The sequence below is a fragment of the Chelonoidis abingdonii genome, chromosome 19, assembly GCF_003597395.2.
Source record: "Chelonoidis abingdonii isolate Lonesome George chromosome 19, CheloAbing_2.0, whole genome shotgun sequence".
Taxonomy (NCBI): Eukaryota; Metazoa; Chordata; order Testudines; family Testudinidae; genus Chelonoidis; species Chelonoidis abingdonii.
Genome location: NC_133787.1, coordinates 40,370,669 through 40,395,402, shown reverse-complemented (window position 1 = coordinate 40,395,402; position 24,734 = coordinate 40,370,669). Strand labels below are relative to the sequence as shown.

The 24,734-nt window shown below is 58.0% G+C and overlaps 2 protein-coding genes across 3 annotated transcripts in view; one reads left to right on the top strand and one right to left on the bottom strand.

Annotated features, from left to right (window-relative positions):
• DBNDD1 (dysbindin domain containing 1) overlaps positions 1-24,734 on the top strand; it is a 43,384-nt gene that overhangs the window by 11,064 nt on the left and 7,586 nt on the right. The window lies entirely within an intron of this gene.
• DRC4 (dynein regulatory complex subunit 4) lies at positions 299-23,123 on the bottom strand. Of its 2 annotated transcripts, XM_032771410.2 has the most exons (12): positions 22,977-23,123; positions 18,512-18,651; positions 15,791-15,883; positions 14,240-14,437; positions 13,723-13,929; positions 12,565-12,619; positions 11,690-11,895; positions 11,100-11,267; positions 10,557-10,643; positions 4,988-5,197; positions 1,214-1,279; positions 299-594 (listed from the first exon to the last, which is right to left on the bottom strand). In XM_032771410.2, the coding sequence occupies exons 3-12, from the start codon at positions 15,803-15,805 to the stop codon at positions 445-447; spliced, it is 1,362 nt and encodes a 453-aa protein (XP_032627301.2). In that variant the 5' UTR covers positions 15,806-15,883; positions 18,512-18,651; positions 22,977-23,123; the 3' UTR covers positions 299-444. The 2 variants fall into 2 exon arrangements, with proteins under 2 accessions (XP_032627301.2, XP_074929962.1); XM_075073861.1 differs by lacking the exons at positions 18,512-18,651; positions 22,977-23,123 and having other exon boundaries at positions 15,791-16,546.

Genomic DNA, 24,734 nt, shown 5'->3' with positions numbered 1-24,734 from the left:
TACAGAGGAGACCCATGCAGGCCTCTGGGCTCCAGCCCCTGCCCAGGGCAGGAGAGAGCCTAGCTGGGAGGCCTAAGGGTGCAGGGCTGGCTGGGAACAGGCTGCATATGGATGCCATGGGTGTGGTGTGGAGTGGCGACACTCCTCTGCTTACGGTGCTGTGCTACCCAGGGGCCAGCTACCAGCTGGCTGGCTGGCACGTTCTCTAGGAAAGGGAACACTGGGCTGTGAGAGGGCTCCTTCCACGCTGCGCCCGGCCCTGCCCTGGGAAGTGAAAAACAGTTCCTTTGGAGCCTGCTTAAAAACCTTTCTGGGGTCTGTTTAATGAGGCAGAGCCACAGCCCAGCCCCCTCCCTGTGGTGCTGGGACGGGAGCATGTGGGGAGGCTGCTGACAATATTTAGCGTAACCCAAGAGGTGATGGACAAGCATGCGCCCAGCAGTGCTAGGTTGGGGTAGCAACAAGTCCGGCTGGGCCCTGCCCCAGCGTCTGTCCCATCACTGTGGTCTCCAGTGGTTTGAAGCCCATGTTGTCCAGGGGGATCCCGAAGGCTGTGAGCTTGGCCTCATAGGTGTGCAGCAAGTCGTTGTGTGCCTGAAAGTGAAGCAGAGTGTGAGTTCCAGGGAAGTGCACACCACGCACAGGTCTTCACTAGCTAGCTCCTACCCGTGCAGAGCACTCACTCCTGCACCATCCCCGGTAGTGCCTGACAGGGGCAAAGAGGGGCTGTCATTATAACTAGGGAAACCAGAACTCGGGCCCTGAGCCAGTCTAGGTGCTGGGGGTCCCTGGGTAACTCCCTCACAGAGAGAACCAGCACCATGTGTCTAATTCCTGCCCAGCAGCAAGGGCTGCCCACACAATAGGAGATGCCAACGTGCCAGAGGGTGAGCTGCCTGACCAGCTCTTTCTAGCTTTGCCACATAATCAAGAGGATTAAAATCCTGACACAACAAGGGAGGTGCTGGGCAAAGGCTATATTTGTCTGTGCACACGTGTGCGGGAACAGCCCCTCCACTGCCTCCTCTCCTGCAGGAGAGATGATGTCTAACAGAGCCACGGAGGAGCAGTGCCTTGGAGCTTCTCCTGCATCCCCATTAGGTTTTGCACAGGAGGACTCTCCCTGCAGGGCATGTGACCATGTGGCATGTCCCAGCGCTGACCCTGCCTGGTTCCACTGGGGCAGGACAGAAGCAGAGTCCCCTCTGCTCACCTTGCAGACTCGGGCCAGCTCGTACTGCAGATCCTTGATGGTGTTGTTCTTGGAATCCAGCACGTCCTGGGAAGGGAGATCAGAGCTTTGTTACTGGGTGGTCCCCTGGACATGGGTCAGAGCCCAGCTCAGCATGGTGCCACGGGAAAGTTGCAGAGATTGGCGTGGCAAGGTTCCCACAGTGCTGCCAGAGGACGTGGTGCCTGCTGGCTGGGGCTAGTTTAAGGGGGAGGTGGGACTGGAACGTAACTCCAAAACCCTGCTCAGTGTAACTGACCCAGAGACTGAGATGCCGCCAGTTTATGTTGCTTCTGGTGGGTTAGACATGGCCCCATGGTCCCTTAGGTAACAAACACTGCGGAGAAGCCCACGCCCCTGCATGGCACTGGGGGAGCTCGCAGCCCACGTCACCCCACTCCAGCCTGGTTTCCTCCCAGCACCAAGCCACAGATATGACAGAGGGAATCCTCAGGCCACTCTATGGAGTGCGACCTTAGTCCCCAGGGAGGCATTAAAAGTGCCTTGAAACCTTCCCATGACAAGCAGTCCCCACCCCTGATCCCACCCTCCTGCCTCACAACCACTGGGTCCGAATCCAGCGCTTCTGGGTGCCCAGTGCCCATTGACAGCCAGCCTAGCATAGACCCCCGGGTTCTCTGCAGCTGGGGAAAGTGGAGACTGGAGGAGATCCAGGGCCTTGGTGGCTGAGTAGGGCCCTTTCTCTGAGCCCCCTTGTCAAACTGCTACACCTGGTCTGACGTTCTGGGGTCCAGGAATGTGTTCTCCCTTCGGTTAAGCGGCTGGTTTGCTGCAGAGGCTGTGGGATGTGTGGAGGCTGCACTTGTGTCTATTAAGCATGAGGTACCTGACTTGCCAGCAGCCTGAGATCTGCGGAGGGTAGCAAATGAACAACAACAGGGTGGAGGGCCCTGTTCAGGGGCTGGTCTCAGGAAGGCAAGGGACCCCCAGTTTGGGGCCATATTATGAAAGGAACCCCAGGGGGGTATGGAGTTGTGATGAGGCGAGGTGGCTGTGCCTCACGTATGCTGCCTGGCCTTTCCGCTCCCAGAACGCAACCAGGGGCCTCTGGACCTGGGTGTCACCGAGAGCTTGTCTACACTAGTTAAATTGGTCCTGAGATGTACAAACGGTGCCGCTCTGCTAACATTAGTGAGAGGGGGAGGCCAGGGCTGCATTTTTGCCGCTCCGTCACCTAACTGTTCAAATGCCAGGGCCTGGGCTACATGGCACCAGTGCCGAGTTACAGACTGGAAGCTTCGCAGTGTAGATGCAGCCTGCAAGAGGCAGCTGAGCAAAGGAATTCGGAGACTCCAGCACTGCCAGCAGCTGCTGCAGAGATCACTGCCTTGGTGGTTTCTGAAGAATGTGTTTTGTGATCTGCTCCCCCACAGGCCAGGCAGTGGAGCTCATTCTATCCCCAGTGTCTGAGCACTACAGCACTGTTACTGGTTCACCCTCACAACACCACAGGGAGGGAGGGAGGGAAATTGTATCTCCATTATAGTGCTGGAAGCTGAGCACGGGGTGGATAAAGTGACTGGCCCCAGGTCACTCAGGAAATCCATGGCTGAGCCAGGAACCCAGGTCTCCTGAGTCCTGAGCCCGTTTGAGCTGGGCTGGGACAAAGGCAGACAAATGCTGCTTCTCCTGTTACTGCTGCCATTTGCTTGGAATGTGGAATCACTAAGCCTGTTCTCCCCTTGCCCCAGGAGCTCCCTGCCATGTATTTTTAGGGTGCCAGACGTCCCAGAGCCTGCTGTGAGCCATAAAGCCAGGAAGGAAAGCAGGTGGGGGGGGAGTGACTAGTGAGATTCATCTTAGTTCATCATTGGTCATTATGTCCCCACTAGCCCCCATGGCCATAAAGCCCTGGGTATGCCTCCACTAGAGCTGGCAGGTGTCATTGCCAGCTCCAGGAGACGTACCCGTGCTAGCTCTCATCGAGCTACCTGCTAAAATCCCAGTGTCGCTCTAGAGGTGCAGGCAGCAGGAGAGGCTGCTGGCCCAGTATGACACTTCAAGCAAGGAATTGCCTTCCAGCTCCAAGTGTTGGCATGGCCAGAGTGGAGCCTGCTTAGATTGCTGGGGGTGGGGCCAGCCAGGAGAGGGCTGTCTCTGCAGAGCTGGCGAGGGGAAGCCTGGGTGAGGCTGCTGCTCAGGGTGCTTCCATCCAGGGCCGGCGCTACGGTTTTGACCGCCCTAGGCGGACGGCAATTTCACCGCCCCGCGCGCTGGTCCTGCGGCTCAGGTGGAGCTGCCGCAGTGGTGCCTGCGGGCAGTCCACCAGAGCCGTGCGAGCAGCCGACCGTCCGCAGGCACCACTGCGGCAGCTCCACGGGAGCTGCCTGCTGCCCCCTCCGGCAGCACCCTGACTCAGGGGGCTCCTGGGCTGCCGGCTGCCGCGGCGGCGCCCTGACCCAGGGGACCCCCTGGGCTGCCGGCTGCCATGGAGGAGCCCTGACCCAGGGGACCCCCTGGGCTGCCGGCTGCCGTGGAGAAGCCCTGACCCAGGGGACCCCCTGGGCTGCCGGCTGCCGTGGCGGCGCCCTGACCCAGGGGACCCCCTGGGCTGCCGGCTGCCGTGGCGCTCTGACCCAAGGGACACCCTGGGCTGCCAGCTACCGCGACGGCGCCCTGACCCAGGGGACCCCCTGGGCTGCCGGCTGCCGTGGCGGCACCCTTACCCAGGGGACCCCCTGGGCTGCCGGCTGCCGCGGCGGCGCCCTGACCCAAGGGACACCCTGGGCTGCCGGTTCCTGCCGGCAGCTCAAACTCCCTCTCTGTCTTAGCAGAAGCGGCTGCTCAACCATTTAAAAAAAATTTGGGGTCGCTTTTTGGCGCCCCCAAATCTCGGCGCCCTAGGCCTAGTTCGCCTAAATGGTTGCACCGCCCCTGCTTCCATCCCTCACCTTGACAGAGTACAAACAAACAGAGTGCCTGGCTTGCAGAGCCTGGCACATAAAGGAATCAGCAGCTCTGACAATTCTCCTGTGGGATGGGACTCGGCACAGCCCTTTCCACAGCTGCGGGAGCGAGACTCAGCACTGAGCCCGTCTCTCCGAGGAGAATCATAGTGCCCCAGGGGGGTTACTCATACAAAGGCCTTCATGGCAGTGACAGAAGGCCGCTGAAACCCATCCCCTTGCCACAGCGGTAGCCTAGGGATCCTGGCAGGACAACGGACCAGGTCAGGGCTTTTCCCTGAGTGTGCCAGGACCCCAGCTCTACACACATCTTAGGAGGTGAAATTCTCCCAAGACGAGAGGTGAATCTTCCTGTCCTCCCTCTCCATTGGGCCTCTCCTCCTGCACCACAAGCCTGGGGCTGCGCTAACAGAGCAGAAGCTCTGACAAAACTACCAAGTTCAGCTAGCCACCAGGCGCGAGTAACAGAGTGTGGGGTCCCACAAGGTTGGTCCTCGCTCTCAGAGGATGCAGGGAGGAAAGAGCTCCCACCTGGTCACAAAGGGACCATTCTCTGATGCCTTCTCCAAGCCTGTCTCCACCACGAATGTAGCCCCCTGCTGCCTCCAGCAGGATCCCTCTCCAGCTACAGAGACTGCTCTCAACTCTTTGGTGCTGAGGTTAAAAGGCCAGAGATTTAGCCCATGTTTAGCTACAGAGCAGATCTGGCCCCCCTGTGCAGCCCTATCACCCCAAGCCCTAATCCTTGCAGTGGGGAGGGGCAAGCCCAGCAAGAAGTGACCTTTCTGCTCCTATCTCTCCCCCAAGACCCTGAAGCAGGGTACGGTACCTCCAGTTTGCTTGTGACCATGGTGAGGGCGCTGGGGTCAAGATTGGAGGCTGAGAGGACTTCGTTAAGCTGCACCTCCTTCTTCTCCAGTATGTTGGAGAGGGCCTTTAACTTGCGCTCCAGCAGCAGGTTCTTGAATCCAGTCTTCTGCTGCACCTCATTAATAGCTTTGGTGAACTTCTGATAGAGCTCGTCTCGTTCTGCCTGCACCTGCTCAGGAGAGAGCCACACACCCAGTTAGCAAAGGAGAGCTCCATGCCATGCCTTCAAAACCATCTGCTCTGCACTGCATGCAGGAACAGCCACACTGGGACTGACCAATGGGCCACCAGGTTGGGTGGCATGCCCCTGAATGGCCAATATTGGAAACTTCAGTGGAAGTTAACATACTTGACTCCCAGTGGGAAAATCCCTCCCAGTGAAGCAAGAGGAATGAGGAGTCTGGAGCATTTCTCCCCAGCCAGCACCACAGCATGTGTGTTCTTTAGCACATGCACCCCATGGGCCTGACTTTAATAAGCACAGTATACCTGCCAGAGCCGGGAATGTCATAAACTACCCCCACCAAACAGCTCCTGCCCCAGACGGATTCCCCGTAGGACGCGGGTCTTCCCCCTTAGCCCACTTTCATTCCTCTGCACTGTATGCCCAGTTCCTGTCCTAGTTTCCACCTCAACAGCTACGTTTTGTGCTTATCCAAAGGGGCCCGAATGCTCTGTAAACATTAGCCAATCCTCAGATCATCTCTGAGAGGCAGGTATTACTATCCCCAGGTCAAGATGGGCTGGCCGAGAGACTGGCCCCAGGTCACGCCATGAATCAATAGCAGATATGGGAAGAGAACGCATGAATCCTAGCTCCTAGCAGAGTGGTGCCATGGCAGCATGCTGGGCCCAGAGGCTGATGGATTTAAACCATCCTCTGGTAGCCACAGTCTCCTCCTTTTTTAACAGTGAGAGGAATTAATCATTGGATCAACTGACCTCGGGGTGTGATGGATTCTCCATCACTTCGAATCTTTAAACCATGACTGACGTCTTTCTCAAAGATGTACTAGAGCTCAAACCAAAGTTATGGGCTCAATGCAGAAATTACTAGGTAAGGTTCTCTGGCCTGTGCTTTGCAGGTCAGATTAGATGGTGACATTTGTCCCTTCTGGCCTTAAAGTCTATGGCTGTGAGACCCCAGGACCCTATTCTGGCCTTCAGAGTAACCCCAATGCCAAGTGCATACAGGGATCACCCACTCGCCTTGCAGCGGGTAGGAATGGCAGATGTTAGCAGCAGCAACTAAGAGAACTTTGGCTCTTAGCTAGTTAATGTGTCTGAATTAAGACATATCCTCCAAAGCCTATTTCCAAATGCACTGAATATGCTGCTGCCTCAATGACAGCTTGTTAATGAGGTCTCCTATCAATGTTCACATTGATGGAGATTCTCTGCAAATTGCAGACAAGCTCCATGCTGTCTGTGTCGAACTGGAAATGTTCTTAATGTTTGCTCTGAATACTGTGTTGGTGCCTCAGTGTCCCCTGTGCAGTTCTTAAGTATCTAGGAGGTGGATAAGGGTGTGTGATTGCTGCAGAGCAAAGGGCCAGTGCACCTAAATGCCTGGCACTCTGTCTCCTAGCAACTGATGGCCTGGGCCCCTCCTCCGCAAAGGTGCCAACTGAAGGTGTTGGAGACAAAGAGGTCAGGTGACCTCCTGGCCCGGGGAAAGGGGCTGAGCAGAGAGGAGGGGCTGGAGGGGGTTGTTAGTCTGGAGCTGGTTGGGGATAAAGAGTGAAGTGCAGACGTGGGGGTCTGGCTCACTGCCCCCCAGAATGGACCTGGCTGAGGGTCCGGTTCGCTGTATTACAAGCTCTGTTTTAGACTCTGTTTCTGTTACTGAATAAACCTTTGTTTTGCTGGCTGGCTGAAGGTGTCTGACTGAAAGTGGGGGTGCAGGACCTGTGGCTTCCCCAGGACCTGCTGGGGCAGGCTTGCTGGTGGAAGCGCACGGAGGGGCAGAGGATGCTGAATGCTCCAAGGAGAGACCCAGGAGGTGAAGCGTGTGAGCTTCTTGCCCTGAACAAGTCTGCTCAAGGGAGAGGAGACTCCCAACGTCCTGCCTGGCTGGTGGGGGAGCAGTTCCAGAGCATCGCCCGGTGACTCCGTGACAGTAGTGGCAGCAGTGAATGTACTGCGCCCCATGAATGGCACTTCTTGCAGTAAGTGACTGGGGAGCAGTAAAACAAAGGAGGATAATGTGGACCAGGCGTGCTGGAAGGCCAGAAAGGAACGGTTTCGGGAGCGGTTAACCTCTGGGAGTGTGTGACCAGTGAGAAGGACAGTTGGAGTAACGGGGTCCCCCTGAGGACTGCAGTGAGCAGTCTTGGGTGGAGGAGCTTGCCGCTCGACCCTGGGCAGAGAGAAGGTTTTGCAGTAGCAGGGTTCCCCTGGGGATTGCAGGAGCGCAGTCCCAGGGCGGAGGAGTCTGCAGCTCAACCTTGGCAAAGAGGTGGTGATCACGAGAAGGGCTGGCACACCGGGGGTTCTTCCTGGAAACCATGGAGGAGCCAAAAGCACACAGGCCTGTGAGTCCAGAGCAACTTGGGAACGGTGAAGTGATGGCCTATACCAGCTCCTTTAAGAAGGACATTGTGATCCTGTGCACAAAGAGAGGAGTTACGCATGGGAAGCTCACCAAGGCACAGTTAATCGTGCAGTTGGAGGAGGAGAACCCTCTGAGGAGCAGATTCCTGACCCAGATGGGGCTACAAGAGGATCTGGGAGCAGCTGGAGCAGCAGCCAGGCATCCCCGAGAGTCTGGTCCCCAACCAGACAAGGGTCTTCACGATTGGGTTCCCCATCAGGGGATCGGAGATGGATGGGAGCAGAGCCCGAGAGGGCGAGAGGACCGTGAGAGAGAGCAAGAGGCTGTGGAAAAGCTGCAGGAGAAGCAGCAGCAGCATGGACTGGCGATGGTGGAACGGAGAGACATAGGGGGCTTCCCAGGGGAAACACGCCTGGGGTGGCGAGACCCTGGGACAAAGAGAACTGTGGTGGTGTAGCCGCAGATGCTGAGGGGCTGTGGGACGTGGGTGAAGCCCCCCCAGGATAAAGCCCCTCGCCCTGTCTATGGCCTGGATCCCTGTGCAGATCCAGGAGGGGTCGGGCTGGCTGGTCGTTGGGATTCTCCAGGATATTGGCTGGAGGCCCTGTTGGGGGGTGACTGTCTCCCCTTGGGACAGGATCCAGGCCCTGCTCCTGTAGGCCGAGGGTTTGAATTCAAATCCAGGGAACCAATTGGCTGGGATGAAAATGGTCAGTGAAAATGCAAATGACCTGGCCGGCAAGAGGAAGGGGGTGCAGGGTTCAGGATACCTGCCTGCCTGTAACCAGCCCCCTGGGGCTGAGGGGGAGGGAGAGATCCTCCCCACCCCCCTGCACACTGGAGAGGGGGCTCACACTGGCTCTGATGCTGTGGCCAAAGCAAGGAACTCGCTGCCTGCCCCTACTGGGACAGCAAGGGCAGTGCTGAGCACAGGGGGGAGCTGAGACCCCAGCTGAGTGGTGGGACACCCAGGCAGGGCAGGTCGGCTGCCAACCAGGTTTGCCTGGTCCGGACGTGCCGCTGGGAAGTGATTACACAGCAGGGAGGGAGCTAACAGGGACAGGGCTCAGGGGGGCTGTGACCCCAGGCCCAGCCAGTGAGAGGGAGCAGGTCCCACTCCCTGCCCCAGCAGCTGGATTCCAGACCGAGCTGCAGAGGGATCCCTCCTTGGAGAAGCTGAGGGAACTTGATAGCCACAGCGCTGAAAACCCCCTTGGGAAAGGCTGCAGGGACAGAGTCCTGCAGGAGAAGGGATTCCTGTACCGGGAATGGGCTCCCCAAAGGAAAGTAAAACTGGAGGGAACTGGGAGGCAGCTGGGGGTGCCCCAGGAATCCACAGGGTTCTCTCTCAAGCTGCTGGATGGGAGGAGAGTGAGAGTACCCCTGGACCTGAAAGGGGAGGATTGGGAGGAAAAGGGGGAAGACCCCCTGGAGGATCTCTTCCCTGAGGTGAGAGCCAATCTCCCCATCAGGTGTTCCCCGTTCAGGGTCACTGGGAAAGCAGCCCAGAACCTGGAGAGAGAGGTCAAGGACATGCTGGCTTTAGATGTGATCCAGCCGTTTTACAGCCCATGGGCCTCACTCCTGGGGCTGATCCCCAAGGGAGACAGGATGATCTGGTTTTGTGGGGGCCTTCAGAAGCTTAAAGCCATCACAGTGTCCGATGCCGACCCCATGCCTAGGCCTGGGGAGAGTCTAGACAAGCAAAGGGCGATGGAGAACTTGGCCCTGGCAGACACTGATAACATGTGCATCTTTAGCCAGACCTGGAAGGAACAGGTGTCCCAGATGAAGGAGGTGCTCAGCTGCCTCAAGGAGGTGGGACTGACGGTAAAAGCTGGAAAGTGTAAGGTGGGGACGGCAGAGGTGTTGTATCTGGGCCACAAGGTGGGGAGCGGCTGCCCAGGCCCAGAGCTGGCCAAGGCCAAGATGGGGGCTCTTAACCAAGGGAGCCCGAATTGCAGACCAGTATGCTGGGAGAAGACCCTGTCCCAGTTGGAACCCCAGGGGTACTGGGGTGGCAAAAGGCTACGGGCTGCATAAAACTTCCCACATGCGGCCTGTGAGTGCCATCAAGCACACTCGAGCAAAGGGAGGGCGTAAAACTGGAAGGGCCTGGTATAAGTCCCACCAAGGAATGGGAGAGATGCTGAGGCATCCATGGGAATGTTGGTGGGTTTGAACTTCCCCAGGTCATGGGTTGAAGTGACCTCGCTCAGTTCGGTCTCGAAGGGGGGAGAGATGTGACGAACTGGAAATGTTCTTAATGTTTTCTCTGAATACTGTGTTGGTGCCTCAGTGTCCCCTGTGCAGTTCTTAAGTATCTAGGTGGTGGAATAAGGGTGTGTGATTGCTGGAGAGCAAAGGGCCAGTGCACCTAAATGCCTGGCACTCTGTCTCCTAGCAACTGATGGCCTGGGCCCCTCCTCTGCAAAGGTACCAACTGAAGGTGTTGGAGACAAAGAGGTCAGGTGACCTCCTGGCCCAGGAAAGGAGCTGAGCAGAGAGGAGGGGCTGGAGGAGGGTGTCAGTCTGCAGCTGGCTGGGGACGAGCAGTGAAGTGCAGACGTGGGGGTCAGGCTCACTGCCCCCCCAGAATGGACCCTGGAAATTTCCACTACATGCATCTGACGAAGTGGGTATTCACCCACGAAAGCTCATGCTCCAAAACGTCTGTTAGTCTATAAGGTGCCACAGGATTCTTTGCTGCTTTTACAGATCCAGACTAACACGGCTACCTCTCTGATACATGGCAGAGCAGAGAGAGAGCTCAGAAGAGGCAGCCACCCACACGGAACTCAGAGGGTGTCAGAACCCAGGACAACCCCAGGCTGAGCTGAGGCCTGTGCAGTCATCTACAACGTTACCATTGTGACATCATCTCACCCCAGGATCCCAGCTGTTCAGAGGGGTCTGGGGTGGGAAGGGAACTCCCCATGCTCAGGGGCTCTCACTTCCTGCCCATGGCTCTCACCTTGCTGAACCTCTGCTCGAGCACTTCATGTTCCCACTGAAGGTCTTTTAATTCCTTCTGGGTGACTTTCAAACGGGCCTTTGTGTTCTGCAGAGGGGAGGAGAAAGGGAAAGTGATTAGACTCATGCTATGGGTTCCTGGGGCGGGAGAGAGGCAGCACAGGAGATACCAGACTCTGCTCCCCAAGCTGGGCATCACCCACACAGAATCCTTTCTCTCTTAATAAGACACGTGCGGCTCAGGAGTCAGCCCCAGGGGGCAGGAATCCATTATTCCCGTTCCTCCACTAGAGTGAGATCCTCTGCACCTCGAGTTGGGGATCCCCACCAGATGCTATGCTGAGGACACCAGTGTAAGCCAAGCACCACTGAAGGGGATTCCATTTTGGAGTCTGTTAATGTAGTTCCCAGATGACCAGCAGAGGCCACTATTCAAGCCCAGTCTGTACCCTGGACACAGCACAAGGAGAGCTCTGAAAAGGAGCAGGAGAGACACTACAGGACATGGGACCTAAACTGGATGGGAGCCGAGCAGGTGACTCACAGCCAGTGCCTCCTTGTCCTTCTCGTAGTGGGCTAGCTTCTTCTGCAGCTCAGCCACCTCCTCCCGGGCCCGCTGGAGGGGCTCTGTTTGCCTCTTGTTCTGAAGCAGCACTTCCGCCATCTCCTTCTCCAGGTGATCCTCCTTCTTCTTCATCTCCTCCATCTGCTCCTGTTCTCAGGGGCAGATACACAAGTACTGAGTCCTTGAGCAGGGCTGCCAGCATGAGGCATTGCAGCAGGAGACCCCAGGCCTGCAGGACTCCCAAGCACTGCATGTAGCACTGCCGCAGCAGCATCCTAGCAGATGGCTTACAATGGGGATGCTTATAAAGCAGCTGCATGATCTTCATGAGCGTAATTGTGTATGAGAATCACCACTCCTCAGGATTAGAGGTGATGGTGCGCACAAAGCATATGAAGCAGCTGGGAAAACCCCTGCAGTGCAAGGCACTCAATGGGAAGCCAATACTGAAATGCATGTAGAGTTAACAGGAAGGAACTGTCACCTCCAAGAAAGCGTCAGTCCTCTCCACACTGGGCTTCTGGCCCAGCTGTGTCCCCACTCCCGCGCCGGGCACAGGCGAGTGTTACCTTGAGAGTGTTGATGAGTGCCAGGTTGTTGAGGGTGACGTCGTTGTAGTAGTTCTTGATGTCACTGAAGGCCTTCTCGTGGTTCTTCATCAGCGTGTTGATCTGTCCGTTTTTCCTCTCCTCGATCTCATGGATCTCCGTTTTCCTCCGCAGATCCAGCTCGTCCCGCAGCACGCGCATCTTCTTGTCGTACTTGGCCTCAATCTCTGAAGGGAAGCACCACACATAGCTGGGTGACCACCCCATAGGGCAGGCCAGACAGGCTGGGACCCAGCGCATGAGGACCCCTTTGCTGCTGCTACAAGCTGCTTGGTCAGACACCATAGGCATGGGAGCACTAGAAACACTCAGGTAATCAGCCCATGCAAATCGAACCACATTGTAATAAAGAGGTACCAGCACACGGCCAAAGCGCCTGTAAAGTCTTCTCCAGCCTCAGAGCCCCGCAGCTCCAGAGACCCAGTAAGCAGCTGGGAGGGGCACTAACTACTGCTTAGTGCCCACTGTGGTGCCCGCCAGACCACAGTGTTAAACAATCCCCCCCGGCAGAGGTGGGGGGAGCAAGGCTGCACTGCCACATGGAAACAGGCAGTGTAGAGTGAGATCTGAGTCCAACCTTGAGTGGCAGCAAAGCACCCACTGCTGGTGCTGCTCTGATCCATTCTACATGCGCAGACAAGCTGCTCCTGGGAATTCAAACAAGCCACTCAGCCTACAGCCCATAAGCAGCAGAAGAGGGAAGGAGGAGGAGAATGGCCATCCACCAGCAGGACTCTGTTTTGCTCTGGGGAGGGAGCCTGGTGGAGGCACAGTGTGATGAGTGCTAAGGCAGATCTCACTCTGGGTTTCATATAGGAGTCCAAATAGGAACTGACCTTTCACTTGTCTCTCAAAGTCGCTGCGCAGCCGTGTGATCTCTTCCTCTTGTTTCTGACAGGGAGAAGCTGCACATTAGACCTGGATAGCCAAATAGAGAGAGAAATCCTCCCCTACGCACAGGCTCAGAGTCAAGGCCATCTGCGCATCTGGCTGCAGTGAAAAGCCATCACCAGAAGGCTTGAGGGCTGCTGACCTGCTGTGCCAGTAATGCCTGCTCTGCTAAAGGCTGCTGAGTGTGCCCCCGGATGTATGGACTCCATTCAGACACCTGGATCATGCAGGGAGCCTACACTGAACCTGCAGGTGTGTTTCAGGAGCATTCCCCCCAGCTTATGGACAGTATCACTCTCCAGGGACATTTCTTTCCCAACTGACTTTGGCCATTTCTGTCTGGCAAACACCGATTCCAGTGCCCGCTCCACCATGCCTCAGGGTTCCTTGTGCAGCACACACCAGCTTGGTTCTGCCTACAGTAACCCCCATGTCAGTGCACCAGCACCCAGCATAGCTCTGGGAACTACACTGGATCTGCCAGATCAAATCAGACCTTTGGTCCATATTACCCAATATCCTGCCCCAGGAAATGATCAACGGCTGAGGAGGACACAAATTCCCACAATGCACCTGGCCATGCCAGAAATCCTTCCTGACCCCATGGGGATCAGCTGATGCCCTGGAGCCCATGGTTTGATTACCAATCTTACTGCAGTTTGCAAAGTGACACATGCAGTTACTGATCATCAGATTCTCCAGCCCCGGGTTGGATTCTTACTCCTGTGGCACTGAACCTACTGGCTGACTCCCAGCCCCAGGAGGACAGACTTCCGTCAGTGACTCTAAATAGATCTCCCACAGATGTCACTGGGTGACCCCTTAGTTTCACATTATGGGGATGGTGCAAGAGTCAGGGACTGATCAGTCTCCATTCAGCCCTTCAGAGCCTGGATGTCTCAGCCAGGTGCCTCCTCTCACCTCCTTCTCTGACAAGCTAACCTTGGGCTCTCCCATCTCTGTTACATGCCAATACCACCCAGACCTCGACTTGCTCCGGTGTCTCTGCTGCTCTCTTCTTCCAGGCTGTGGTGAGGAAGCTGGAGAAGCCCTGCAGCTAAGGTGTCCCCAGCCCCATGATTATCTGCCTAAGAGCAACGTACCATGCGCAGGTTTTTCACCACCACCTCATTGGCCAGCTCCTGCTCCTTTAGCTCCACTTTCAAGGTGCGCATATCCTTGCGCAGCTCCGTCTCCTGGGTGCGGTGCTCCTTCTGGGCCAGCTTCATGGACACAGTGCCCTCTGCCTTCAGTTCTGTGATGTTGTTCTGGTGCTCGTACAACAGGTGCTTCACCTTCTGCTTGTAAACCTGGAAGAAAGGAACTCAGTGGTGTAAAGCCCCCAGACAGGGATGGGAGCAGGGGGAGCCCAGCAGTGGGGACCCAGCCCTCTGCAGAGGCTTGGGAAGAGGGGCATTAGCAGATGCTGGCAAGAACTCATTTGAACTTGAAATACTGCCCGAGACACCCCTTGCTAGTGTTCTGCCCAACTCCCTTTACCCCCTCAGGGCTCACTCAAAGAGCACTGGGTGCTACTAACTACGGGCACAGACGAGGAAGGATCTGTGGCACCCGTAAGGAGAGCTGGAATCCACTAACTGTCCTCCCTTAGCCTCTCACTTTAATCTCCACTTGATGCCGTTCCTCGGCCTCCTCCATTTCACGGTCCTTGTTGCGCAGCTCCGCCTTCTTCTCATCCAGCTGCCGACGGGTGATCTCCCAGAAGGTGTGGATCTTGTCACGCTCCAGCTGGAAGTAGTTGCGCTCCTCCCGTTCGCGGTCCAGCTCCTCCCGGAGACGCACAATGTGCTCCTCCAGCTGCAGAGCCAACAAGTGCAGCTGGTGAAGGCACCGGTGGGGGAGTTCTCCTCCCACAAAATTGCTGACGTATGTCTCTCTAGCACCTGTCACTCTCTGGGGGACCAAAGCTCTTTCCAAACTACCCATAGCAATCCCTACAGCCTCCTCTGGGTGGAGCATGGCAGCTGTTTAACAGGATACAGAAATTTAGGACAGGAAGTGACAATGCCATATCCAACAGAAACCACAGGGCGTTTAGGGAGGTAGGCTGTAATTAGCCATTAAGATATGGTTAGTGGGACTAACACCCTGACCTCTGGGAAAGGGAGCTAAGGCATCTTTATTGATCGGAAGGGAACAGACCTGCAGATCTATTTGTCACCTGGAAGAGCAGTGCTGCATTCATTAACAACTAATTCTGATTCAGAATTGCAGGCTCCTCTTTTAGACTGCAAGGACATTGGGTCAAGGATCACGTCTTCAAATGTGATTGTATAGCCGCCAGCAAAGCAGGGCCTTGACCCTGAATGGGCCTTTGGACATTACCATACTAAATAACAATCCTAGGGAAGAGGGTTACCTCTTGAGTCACTAACTCCCCTTTGCGCAGCACCTAGTCCGTTCTCTCATTCAGGCACTGGCTTCACTTAAGATGCTATGAGAGCGCAGCAGCTAGCATGATTGCAGATCATCAAACCACTGACTGAACAAGCACAGAAATGAATCTGAACGAATACCACTTGAGCAATTAGTTTGCTTGGGCCCGGAGAGAAGAGGAAGGTGTATTTATGGCATGGGGTCTATGAATGCCCTAGCAACAGACATTGATTTCATCAGTAATTCAAGTTCTAAAAAGGTTATACATCTGTATGAGAGTGAGTGGTGGGGGCTGTTTCCAATAGGAAACAAAAGACAGAACAAGACATAGCACTCAGACTAACAGGAAAATGCTAGACTGCGTCACAGAAAACCTTTTATAACTACTAGAGAGTGGAACAGGGTGCAGAGGAGGGCACAGAATCCTGCTCATGGGCACCAGAGTGCAGGCTAGATGAGGGACACAGGGAAGTTATGGAAGCTCTGGAGAGAGAGAAATGAGATGGTTAAACCCCAAAGCCCACAACGAGTCCACTCTTGTGACACCCACGCAAATAGTTCAGGCATGCGAAGGATGGTGCAGTTGTTGGTGTGAAAACCCATTGTCTTTTCTTCTAACCTTCACCATCTTCCATCTCCATGGGTTGAACCAAACCTTGTGCACTTTGTGCCACCAATAATCCTTACAAATGCGAGCCTCCTCTCTCCAGGAGCTCAGTGGCCATGCGAAGCCCTAGGGCAGAGAGCCCTAGGAGAGATGCTGTGAGCTCTCACCTGATCCTTGCTCATGTCCTCTGGGGGGACAGCATCCACCACCGCTGCAGCTTTGCCCCCCTTGGCTTTTTTGCCACCTTTCTTTTTGGGCGCCTTAGAAAAGAAAACAATGTACATGACAGGCGTGCATAGCTCAGACCTACAGAGGTGCCACTGATCTGGGCTGCTGGGGACCACTGGGTGTGGATGTCATTCTTATCAATGAGACGACACAAGGTGGGATCATCCAGTTCCCCACAGGACATGGGTGCAGCTTTGAGAGGGCTGGAGGGTCAGTAAAGGTACAAGAAACTCCACACCAGAGCAATTAACTAAGACTGCACTGGTACTGCTACTTCTGGTGCTGGGGACTGGGATGCATGGCTCCCTCTCACACTCCGCATGCTATGTCTGGTGTGTCCTCGCTCACCCAGATCCCATGTGGTGGTACTTGTCCTAACCAGCCATGGCATTTCGGAGCAGCCTGAGCCCTGTGATGAGTTAGGGGCATGCACTTGAGGGGAAGGCAACAGGTGCCATGGGCTGGTGCAGTCAAGGTCTCAGAATGACCCATCACCCGGAAGGACTGTGTGACCCAGACCTCAGGGCATTGACCAGCCCAGCTGCAGCTCCAGGAAGGCCACTGCAGCCCTCAGTCCCGAGCAAAGTGCCCAGGCACAGAGGAAACGGGACAATTCTGCTGCCTGCCCCAGAACCCTGCCCCAAATGCTGCTGCCCCCCAGTGGACTCCTGAACACAACGTTTTCATCCCAGCCACCCTCTCCAACCCAGGGGCTCCCCCCCAGCGCCCCAGGGGACCCCTCCAACCCTGGGGCTCCCCCCAGCGCCCCAGGGGACCCCTTGATCTCAGGGGCTCCCCCCAGCGCCCCAGGGGACCCCTCCAACCCAGGGGCTCCCCCCCAGCGCCCCAGGGGACCCTGCCGGCGCCCCAGGGGACCCTTGATTTTGTTCTCAGGGGCCCCCACAGGCCTCAGGGGCACCCCTCGTATGGTTACCGCACGTACTCCAGCAATCGTCACAGGTCAATAATATTAACCCAGGGGCTCTCCCCCAGCACCCGGGGACCCCTCCAAACCCAGGGGGCCTCCCCCAGCGACAACCCCCCAGGGGGGGGAAACCCCCCTTTTGGAAAAAAATCCTTTCCTCAAAGGGGCTCCCCAAGGCCTGCGTGCCCAGGGGATCATCAGATCCCAGGGCTCCCCCTGGGGCATGTCGCCCCAGGGGACCCTTGGATCTGCAGGGCTGCTTCTCAGAGCCAGCGCCCCAGGGGACCCTCTCGCAATACCTCAGGGGCTCCCCCAGCAGCGCCCTCAGGGAACCCCTCCAAACCCTGGGTGTCTCCCCCTGGGCCCGGGGAGGGACGCCTTGATCTCAGGGGCTCCCTACAGTATGTCTGAACAGCGCCCCCAGGGGACCCCTCCAATCCCAGGGGCTCCCCCCAGCGCCCAGGGACCCGATCTCAGGGCTCCCCCAGCGCCCGGGACCAACTCCAGGGGCTCCGCCCCTCAGCGCCCCAGGGGACCCCTCCAACCTGGGGCTCCCCCCTGCGCCCAGGGGACCCCTTGATCTCGGGTCCCCCAGTCGCCCCAGGGGACCCCTCCAACGCCAGGGGCTCCCCCAGCGCCCCAGGACCCCTGTCTCAGGGGCTCCCCAGCGCCCAGGGGATCCTTATCGGGGTCCCCAGCGCCCCCTCGACCCCAAGGTGCCCCCCTCACAATGCTTCTGCAGCTGCTGCTAGGCTGGCGGAGTCACCAGAGTCTCCAGGCAACCGCGGGGAAAGCCTTCGCGAGAAACTCCGGGCCGGCCGGGCCGGCCATAGCAACGCGCGCATGTCCCTAGAAACCGCCGGCGGCGCTCTCCGTGGGCGGAGCCCGGCCCGCGGGGGGTGGGGCCCACTCCAGACCCGCCCCGCCGGGAGCCCGGGCCCTGCAGCTCGGCCCTTCGCGCTGCCCCCTGGGGCCCCTCCCCGCGGTGTGCGGGCTCCGGAGCCGGCGGAACTGCCCGAGACTGCGCGGTGGGGGGGCAGTGTGCGCCTCCTCCCTTCGCCCGGCCATTGGGGGCCGTGCCAGGCAGCGTGCGGCTGCGCAGCACGTCTGGCTCCCGGCTGGCGGGGCGGGCTGGACACCCCGGGCCATGGGAGAGCCAGCCGGAGTCAGGCCCGCGCTGGGAGCAGCACTGCCGCTCAGGGAGGCGCTAAAAGCAGAATCCTCAGCATGGGGAGGAGGTCAGAGGTGGAAGGAACAACTGGGTTTTCAGGTCCCAGGGGGAGTGTGCAGTGAATACACTTCCCCTTGGCTTCAAAAGGGACCAGTGTGGAGCTGGAAGTCCTAGTCCGAACAGGTAACAAAACCTGAGATGCCACTGCACAGGCACCTTTCTGATGTGACCTTCACCCGATTCAAAGAAACCTGGTCACAGTGCAGGGAGCCTGCAGCACGCACTCTGCATGGCACTACACCAGGGCCTGAGGGCCACATCTGGGAATAGAAATTGGATGGCGGGCCATGAATGCTCACAAAATTGGGATTGGAGTGCAGGGGGGGGGGATGGGCGCTGAGGGCTCCAGCTGGGGGTGTGGGCTCTGGGGTGGGACTGGGGAGTTTGGGGTGTAGGAGGGTGCTCTGGGCTGGGACCGAGGGGTTCAGAGGGCATGAGGGGGATCAGGGCTGGGTTAGGGTCATGGGGAGGGGCTCAGGGGTACAGGCTCTGTGTGGCACTTACCTCAAGCAGCTCCTGGAAGTAGCAGCGTGTCTCTTCTCCAGTTCCTATGCTGAGGCACAGCCAGATGGTTCTGCAAACTGCCTGTCCACAGACACTGTCCCTGCAGCTCCCATTGGCGTGCCGGAGGGGGCCATTGGAGCCTATAGGAGCCAGAGTGGGCCATGCTGCGGCTTCTGGGAGTTGTGTGGAGCGGAGCAAGCCCCAGACTCCACTCCCCAGCAGGAGCTCAACAGCCAGCTTAAAATGTCTGGTGGGCCACATCCGGCCCATGGACTATAGTTTGCCCACCCCTGCACTACACCCAAAGGCCACTCATAACTTTCAGCAGATACAGGATGTAGCTGCCTTCTTGCCTAGCAGGGCTCCACAAAGGGAGCACACTACACCAGGGCTTCCAATTAGTTTCCAGAGGCAATTAATGGTGTTGCCTCTGCTGTATGACATCATTTGTGTTTTGGGGTCTGCGTCCCTTAGGCTGGCATCCCAAGGGTGTTTGCAGTGAGGGAACTGGGACTCATTTGGCCAAGACCACTCTGCAAGGCCCTCTCCCAGGAGATGCTGAATGAGAGGTGTCTCTGACAGGGACTCGGTGTTCCTGGGACACATTGGTAGCCACTGCCCTGTGGCTGCATTATACACTGAAAATTTGAACACAGGTTCTCGTGGTAGATGTGCAGGATTTTCCTGCTGTCAACCTAGATGAGAGGACCCAGCCCACCCCACTGGAGCACGTGTCAGCGCACACTGCCCACAGCACTGTCAGCCTTGCTGGCTATTCTGAGCTCTGGACACTGCTGTGAATTGACCCTGTGCAGGGATGAGCTCGGTGCTCCTGGAGTTGGGCTGAAGCCCTGTTCTCAGGCAGCATCTCCACGCTGGCCAGGCTGGGCACTTGTTACTATCATTCAGAGTTTGCTTGAAGAGGGGCATTAGGTAGGCTGCAGCTACATGCAAGGCAATTTGTTAGTCAGGCACCATGTTCCATAAGAAGTGAGCAGGAAAAAACAGCAGCTGGTACCTCCACAATAGATGGCTGCAATTTGTACGAATTGCCCTGCAAGGTCTCCAGAGCACGAATTTTCAGATCCTGGAGCTGGGTTCTGCAGGGTACCAAGCCTCACCCCCACATCTGCCACTGACCCCCATGTGACCCCTCAGAGAAGCAGACCACTCTGACTGTGGTGCCTGACTGGAATTTGTTTCAGTTTAATTATAACGTGAGCTTAGGCAACTAGTTTTGCCATAAGTGGCCTAAACTCCCACCCAGTGACCTGCCCTGATCCCTCACTGCATCTAGCTCCTGTCCGCAGTTCCAGAGATGTCACTTCGCTGCAGCCAGCAGGAGGCGCTGCTCTTGGCAGTGTGTGTAGGAGGGATGGAATTGGGGAACACAGTGGGCTGCCTTTGAATGTCATGCATTAATGGGAATCACAGGCCAGGGGCCCAGGAGATCTGGGCCATCAGACAGCGAGGAGGCCAGAGCACAGCTAGCTTTCATTTGCCAATCCAATTCCCCTCCCGGTTAGGACTGTGTAAGCACTTTGGCTGCGGGTGAGACGAGTTGAGCTGGTGGAACATGAACCGCTGCCCTGTCTGGGCTGTTGTGCTCTGCGCTGTTAGGTCCCTTTTCCAGGTATTTGGATTTATCAGAGCTAATCCCACAGCTCATGCAGTATCCTTACCAGGAAGGCCTCAGGGCACCTGGCAGCTCAGCCTGTGGCCCTGCTCTCTGATGCCTGAGTCTCCATCCCAGCAAAGTTTTATTGGGACCACTGATGCAGGGATGCAAGCTGAGGACTTCTGAAGTCTGCCCACGGCCCCTGAGCAGGGGAGGTACAAACCGCTCCCCCTTGTTCCTGTGCTAGCCCCTGGTTGACAGGGTCTGAGCATCCTTCTGGCCTGGGGCTTGGCTTTATAGGTAACGCAGCTGATGCCTCCACTACAGCTGTGTCACTGCAGCAGTGTGGGTGCTTTGTACATTGCCTGAAGGGGTTCTTCTGTCAATGTAGTTAACCTACCTCTACCAGCCAGGTTGACAGAGGATCCTTCCCGTAGGCCTAGCTGCACCTCTGTGGGGTCAGGTGGGCCTAACTACGTCACACAGTGCACACACTTGTTCACAGCCCTGAGCCATGTGGCTGGGTCCATCTATTTTGAGGTGTGGCCTAGGCCTCAGAAACAACCACACTGCTCAGCCCGAGCTCCCTCCTTGAGCCTGGCATCCCCTAAGATCTCCCTCTGGACGCTCCTCCCTCCCAGCTCCTAGTTCCCTCTCCCGTGGCACTCTGCCTGCCACGGTGCTGATGCTGGCTCCCAAGCCTGTCTGCGGCTACAGCATCTTCATCTCTGGGGTCTGTGTCATGCTGTCCTGTTCCTTTCCTCCTCAAGCCATATCAGCAAGCCCCACCCACCACCCCTTCCAGCTTCCACCCAGGCCAAGCCTGCCTGTTCTCCAGGGCTTTGTCCCCAGCGATGGGGGCCCACCCTTGCCCTGGGTGTGTGCACCAGTTCCTGCTGGAGATGCGGGGAGTACAGGTCACTTGCTGCTCCTCCTGCACCAGGGGCTCCAGACTCCTTGTCTTGAGCAATGAAAAGGAGTGTGCAGCCATCTCCAAGGGAGGTGTTGCCCCTTTCTGGCTGTGAGAAAGCCTGGGACCGCTGGGCTTTCCTGCAAACGGTACCTTAAAGAGTTTGCAGTTGCAGAAATGAAGGGGCCAAGACCATGTGGGAAGGGGAGATGGGAAAGCGGGGTAAGGCTGCCAATTCTGGTAGGACCGATTATTACTAGAGGTTTCAGCAGGACATAATCTTTAACTCCTGGAGGCTCCAGGACAATACTGCAGAGAAGGGGGCAGCACCCCGTGGGGAGGTTGGAGCAACGAGGCAGTTTGGGGGTGTGGGGTGTCCGCATGGACCCCAACACTATGTCCTTCATGCCTGGAAAAGCAGAGACTCCCCGATCACCCTCCGGGGTCCTCCACCGCCTCCAAGGCCGGGGCTGTTTTCTTGAGCTGCAGCTTTGCCTGAGCCAACGTCCGGGCGCGTCCGCCCCCCTGCTCCAGCCCCGCCAAGGGAAGCGCAGCCTGTGGCGCCCCGGGGGCCGGCAGCCGGTCCGCCCCGCATTTCACATGCTACAGAGCCCGCAGCTCAGTGCCGGGGGAGCAGCCTCGCCGAGCAGCGCCCGGGTCCGGGGGGGCTGCGGCCTGGGGCCCCCGCTCTGCCCCCAGCTAGCCGGGCTGCACCTGTCCTCGCCGCTCCCCTATCCCCGGCTGCTGCCAGCGTCTGCGCCCCCCGCCCGCTGCGGGCCCCGCCCCCTCCGCTCCGCGCTCAGTGGCGATGCGCGCCGGCAACTGAGGCGCGGGGGGCTCGCTCCGGGCAGCTGATCCCCGGAACTCGGCCATGTGCGCGCGGACATGAGACTGCGGCTCGGCCTTGACACCGCCCCCAGCTACCCCGGCGCGGCTTCCGACGCAGCCCGGCTGGATGGAGGCTCCAGGGTGGGGTGGGGGACCCCAGTTACGTGGCGGCGTTTCGGGCGCTTCCTCGGGTGCTGGGCGGGGGCCGCTCCGCTCCCCAGGGTGGGGTTCCGGGGGCTCCCAACTCCAGAGGCGAGGGTCCCACGTCCCCCCCCCCGCCCCCCCCCCCCCGCAGACACCGGGACACCGTGCGCGGAGTGTGTCGGCCTCGGCTGCGGGGAGGCGGCTGCTCCCCGCAGTGCTGGGGAACCCGGAGCCCGGCCTACATCGGGCAGCCGCGCCCTGCGCCCATCACCGCCGCCTCTGCTGGGGAAGCGACTCCCCGGGCACGGGAAGGATCTGCGGCCCCTCCGAGGCGTGTCACCGGCAGGGGCAGGAGCCGGCTCCGCTGGCCTCACCCGGCGGGTTTCCTGAGCTAAGCTCAGCCCGGCTGTGTGGGGCCAAGCAGCCGGTCCCCCCCGGCACAGCGCCAGAGTCCCAGGCCGGGGCTAGCTCTGCATCGCGCCGCGCTGCGTGGGGCCCAGCCGGGAGCTCCTGGCCCAGGCAGCGCGGCCAGCCGTGGGAGTAGCCTATGGCAGCGCTAAGCGTGGCGAGGGCGGAGGGGGAAGAGTGCTGCTGTCTGGTGCGGGGCTGGGGGGTGGGGCTGTAGTGGGTGTCTGCAGGAGGGGTGCCCAGTGGTGCGGGGCGGGTTGTGGTTGTGTGCATGGGTGTGCGGGGATTCCATGGTGTCCGGGTTTGCAGGAGGGTGTGTTCAGGGGGGATGCCCAATGATGCAGGGTGGTTTGTGGTTGTGTGCATGGATGTGCGGGGATTGCAGGAGGGTGTGTGCAGTGGGGTGGTGTCTGTAGTGTGGGAGGGTGTGGCCTGCAGGTGGACATGAAATGCCTGTGGGGCTTGCAAGTGGCTGTGTGTACGCCCTGGGGTGCTTGGTTTGCACACAACGAACTGTGTATGTGTCTTGGTGCCTGCAGTGTGTGTGTGTAATTTACCTTCACATTCCGGTGCTGCAATGCCTGCTGTCTCAGGGCCCCAGAGACCCACAGAATGTCCCAGGCTTTCCCTGTGGCTGGAACAAGGCAGGCCTGAGCCATAGGGGAGCAGCGGTGCCTGTAGGGGGCAGCAGGGCACCCCTGAGGCCTAGAGGAGACAGGGCAAGATGTGGGGGGCTCCAAAGGGATGACCGGAGGGTTGTCTGGAACATCCTGGTGGAGCCAGCCCAGGCTGCAGTTTAACATGAGTCAGCAAAGGAGACAGGTTGGAGTAACACTGATCCCAGCCCCCCACCCCACCCCACCCCAGGGTGCAGCTGTGGGGGCGCCTGTGAAAGGGCAGCAGTGACAGGAGGTGGAGGACAGAACCCCTTTCTAAAGCTAGAATCAGGGTCCCGCTGGGTTGAGGGACTAGCCTTTCCCCTCTGGAAACGGGGGTTGAATCCTGACTGTGGCACAGGGAAAACTTCCTCAGCCTGGTTCCCAGTCTGATATTCACCCACATTACAACCCTGCAGCCTGGGTCGTTCTCTGCTCAGAATTGGCTTCGGATGGGGGTGCGGGTTGGGATTGAGGGGCCCTAACCATGCTGCATGTGAACTGCAGGACGGGAGCATCACAAGGTGCTGCAGGTTTGGACGAAGGTGCATTGGCCGAGGTGTGGAGAGAGGCGGGGAGGGGGAGGGGTCCACAGGCCAGGTCAGCTGCATGTGTGGCAGAGGCTTGCGCAGCACCTGTCTCCTGGGCCAGGCTGTCCCCAGGCTGTCGCTCGTCTCTCTGCCGGGAGGGGCATGTGCCTGCATGAGAGAACAGAACAAAGCCGGAGCAGCTCTGCATGTATTTAATGAGCAATCGGGGCCAGGATTTCTGCTGGTAAATTAGGGACTGGATGTGGGAGACAGTTTTATGGCTGGAGCTGAGCCAGTTAAACAGGTTCCTTTATGCTGGTGCCTGGCTCCTGAAGTGCAGTGTTCAGTCTCTCATGGCTGAATGCACCAGGGTTATAACGCAGTGTAACCCATGCTAATGAGGCCCTGAGGATGTTCGATGCCGCAGGCGAGGCGTCCAGGCGTGGGTATCCTGGACTCCAGAACCTGCCTACCTAGGGCTCCTTATAGCCAGCACAGCAGGCCCCTACTCTCCAGGACACGTCTCCTTCTCAGCAGGGGAACGTGCTCTGAACTCCACCGCACGGGGAGTGGATCCCCTTCCACACATCAGGTCTCCTGGGCCACATCCCAGCCCCAGGTGGTCTGAATTGGGGCATGTAACTCGTGGTGCCCATGTGTGCCAGCCATCCTCCAGGTGCATGGGGCCCCTTCATCATCAGCAGCTCAGGAGCATGCTGCCTTCCCCATCCAGGCAGGCTCCTACAGCCCTTGTCCAGATTAGGCTGAATGGAAGCACTCCCCCGCCCTCATTCTGCTTGCTAAGGGAAGTGTTAATCATCCTGTCACCCCTTGGCCAAGCACCCTCCTTCCCCCCAGCTCTCCTGCCTGGATTCTAGGGTGACCAGACAGCAAGTGTGAAAAATTGGGATGGGGTGGGGGTAATAGGTGAAAAAACCCAAATATAGGTGAAAAACCTCAAATATCAGGACTGCCCCTATAAAATCAGGACATCTGGTCATCCTACTGGATTCAGTCAGGGTGGGAAGGATTTCAGTTCCCATCCATTGGTCTGGCTAATATATTCCCATTGGAGATCAGTGTGGAGATACCCTTCCCTGTGAGCCCCCATTGTATGGGCAGTTGGGGA

Bases quoted from the DNA above. Each gene is read 5' to 3' on its own strand.
- DRC4 (XM_075073861.1), bottom strand. From the start codon at position 15,907: ATGTACATTGTTTTCTTTTCTAAGGCGCCCAAAAAGAAAGGTGGCAAA. The intron at 14,438-15,790 runs GTGAGAGCTCAC...TTGGCTCTGCAG, and splicing joins AGGACATGAGCAAGGATCAG to CTGGAGGAGCACATTGTGCG. The intron at 13,930-14,239 runs GTGAGAGGCTAA...CCTTTCTTCCAG, and splicing joins GGCATCAAGTGGAGATTAAA to GTTTACAAGCAGAAGGTGAA.